Source organism: Corvus brachyrhynchos, unplaced genomic scaffold, assembly GCF_000691975.1.
Source record: "Corvus brachyrhynchos isolate BGI_N302 unplaced genomic scaffold, ASM69197v1 scaffold44, whole genome shotgun sequence".
NCBI lineage: Eukaryota > Metazoa > Chordata > Aves > Passeriformes > Corvidae > Corvus > Corvus brachyrhynchos.
In genome coordinates, this window is record NW_008238359.1 from 456,110 (window position 1) to 459,243 (window position 3,134).

The window sequence follows — 3,134 nt, forward strand, 5'->3', positions numbered from 1 at the left end:
GACTTTTCAATATATAAATTAGTTTATTTTCATTTAGATATAAAAGTTATAAATACAATTAATGTAAAACAGTATCTGATAAAGACCACTGAATCAGTTCTTCTGTCTGCATAATTTGACTGAGAGGCCATGACAGGATCATTTGATGTCAACAAATAGCTTGAAGAGCCACTGCTGACAAGCCTAATTAAGTAAAGGGATGCTACTGTGGCCTTCTGAGCACACAGAAAATCATCTTGAATCACAAGTTAGCATTCTACCTTCAGGCCACCCCAAAATAACGTAAGGCAATTTCTATCACACATTCCTAGTCAGAAGAATAATCAGACAGGTACACAAACTGACTTCCTTTTCTGGATGGGCAGAGGGAATGCAGAACCATCAGCCAAGACTTCAGAAAAGCACAGCTGGAAAACACTGCCAAGTCTCATCCTCAGCCTGATGAGCAGGAAGTACACAAAGGCACAAAACAGATCCATCAGCATTCAAGTTCTCTTCACCGACTGCTTTTCTGACGATCATCTCAAGAAAATATCTCAGTTGTTACTGAAAAATGGTCATCTGAGAGATACAAGAGCCAGACTTCTCAGCCTCAGTTCATATTTTACAGTTACATACAGCGTTTACACATGATTACGATCATTATTCTTTCTGGCAGTATCAGAAAACGTCTTGACAAAGTTTTGTTAATTTGAAAGAGCAAGTGATATCTACCACTGCAAAGACTCCAGAGACCAAAAGCAATATATCTGCTCTTTGCAGCTTGAAACAGAGTTAGTCTGCTGACAAGGACAATATCCAAAGCTGGAGAACACCTAATTCTTGTCTCAGTAGAGGCACAGACTTTTCCAAGACCATCGTGAATATGTGTAATAGGCAAGAAGCGGGCAAGACAGGAACCATTCTCTGCTTCAGTACACAGAAGATGTGTGCACTGAGGCCTCCAGGTCACACTGTGCTGCCATCCACTCTGATGAGTTAAGGCCACATGAATCAAGAAGTGTTCCATGCTGTGACACAGTCTCCACACTGTACATCCAGTATGAAAATGGAACATTGGAAGGAGACATTGCAAAGCCTCGCGGTACAATTACATGAAACTTACCTTTGCCTTTGAAAATACCTGTGATCTCTTTTTGAGGTAACTCCTTCTTACAGTCAGGTTAAAATTATTTCTATAAAATCTACTTTAATATGTCATGCCTTGAGATAATCTCATGTTAAAAAAAATAAAATTGGTCACAAACTTATACCTAAAAACATAGCAAATTTCATGAACAATGGGGAAATTAAGAATTATTTCAGATCAGTTTACAGTCTAGATTCAATCAGAGCACTGCTTTTCAGAAGTGGTACTGTATATTGTTACAATACTATCTTCTGCCAAATTTAGTAATTTTCTATCATCTCTTCCATCTCATTTTTCACATGGTTAAAAGTATCAGAAGTAGCAATGCATATAATATCACCAACTGAAAAGGGAGTGTTTGAGATTTGATTGTTCTTCATTTGGTAAAAAGACTGTCAAGGGATAGACAATAATTAGAATACTGAAAGGGAAATGGAGTATCAGTCTTAGCAGACAATCATTCCACAGAGTAAAAGTGTTGTATGAGAGCCAATGTCTAATTCCAGCTGTTCTCTTTTTTTCTGTATTAATCTGATTAGGAACTCTTGAGTAGCATCATCTCCCAGGCTTTGTGGAATCTTCAAGGTAAATTAACACTTAGCCATTATTTTTCTAATCCTAGCTGCAAGAAGTTCCAACTAGTGGGCTTAGCCCACTCTCATGCAGCATCTGTAAACAAGGATTCTAAAAGCAGAATCAACACCAATGACAGAAACATCACCTAGATTTCTTGTTCTTCCACAATCTGTACAGAGGCTGCCCCCAAGGTGGTCCACTGTCAACTCCCGCAATGCTCTGAAGGTTGGAATTGGTTTTCTTACAAGCCTGCAGAAATCTGTCCTCCATATCCCTTCCAATATCCTCTTCATTGCCACACCTGGAACTCTTACAAGATGTAGGGGTGGGAATGAGTTCCATGTTTCAAGTCTGTTGTCCCTCATTCACAGACCAATTTACTATCAAAGCTGGAGAGTCCAATAGCAAAGGCCTGAAGAGCACAGAGAGGGTAATTATAGTCCAGAGTGAACACATCTTCTGCTACACGACCAAACTGCATCACGATGTAGTCAGCTGGGGAGAAAAGACATTCAGAGATGAACAATTTCACAGTGAAGCAAAAGAAAAAAAACAAACAACAACAACAACAAAAAAACCTCCAAACAAAACCCAACCACAAAAACCCCACACATCTGGCAGTCCCAAATACATGCGGTTGGTGTATCCATCCTTTCCCACCAGAATGGCCTTGGAATCTGTCCTCTAGAGTAACTGTGCTATTCTAGAGATTACTTTTCTTCTCAGAACCAAAGCTCAAACCATTCCTTCGTATCTTGAAGGTGCTGTATTAAACTTTTCCTTTCACTTCAGGAAGCTTTCATTTGCACCCTCTATTGCAGCAGTTATGGACAGCAGTGTCTGCATCCACCCCAGAAAAAAGGAGGACTTATATAATTTCCTGACAACTCAGAAGTCCCCAGTAATCCTGAGCTAAATTCCTTTACCCAGTTTCCCTCCTCTAGGAAAGTGTCCTATTCCTCCCAACCCTCATGAAATAAATTAGGTTCTCCCTTTTTGAGTAAGTCCCACACACTCTCCGCCAGACTCTTACGGTCATTGTCATGGACAATCTGGAAGTTCTTCACTGAGGCCTGAGTGACCCTCCCATGGAAGTTCAAAACATAGGATTGAGTATCATCATTCCAGACTGGAGCCTTGTTGTGCAACTCAATAAGGTTCTCTAAATTTTTGTTTTGCCATTTTGACAGCAGACCCTCATGCTCCTGTTCAGAAAAAAGAAATATATTTATCATATTTGGAATGGCTCTGCCTTTGAGTACCACCTCTCTCATGTGTGCACTCTGTCACTTAAAGGTCATTCCCTGTTTAATGAAACACAATGACATCACTTAAACCCACTCCTACCGAATACTTTCTGCAAGTACCAGGAAGATACTTTCATAGACTCCCAGTCCAAGCATTCCTTTTCACATAATAAAGTAAAAAG

General features: G+C 39.8%; 1 protein-coding gene across 2 annotated transcripts in view; it reads right to left on the reverse strand.

Annotated features, from left to right (window-relative positions):
• TULP3 (tubby like protein 3) overlaps positions 1-3,134 on the reverse strand; it is a 19,224-nt gene continuing 16,090 nt past the window's right edge. For both annotated transcript variants that reach the window (XM_017735970.1, XM_017735969.1), the window contains 2 exons: positions 2,739-2,910; positions 1-2,200 (listed from right to left, as the gene is read on the reverse strand). In XM_017735970.1, the coding sequence (XP_017591459.1) occupies positions 2,067-2,200; positions 2,739-2,910 (306 nt within the window). In that variant the 3' untranslated portion in view covers positions 1-2,066. The remainder of the gene's footprint in view (positions 2,201-2,738; positions 2,911-3,134) is intronic.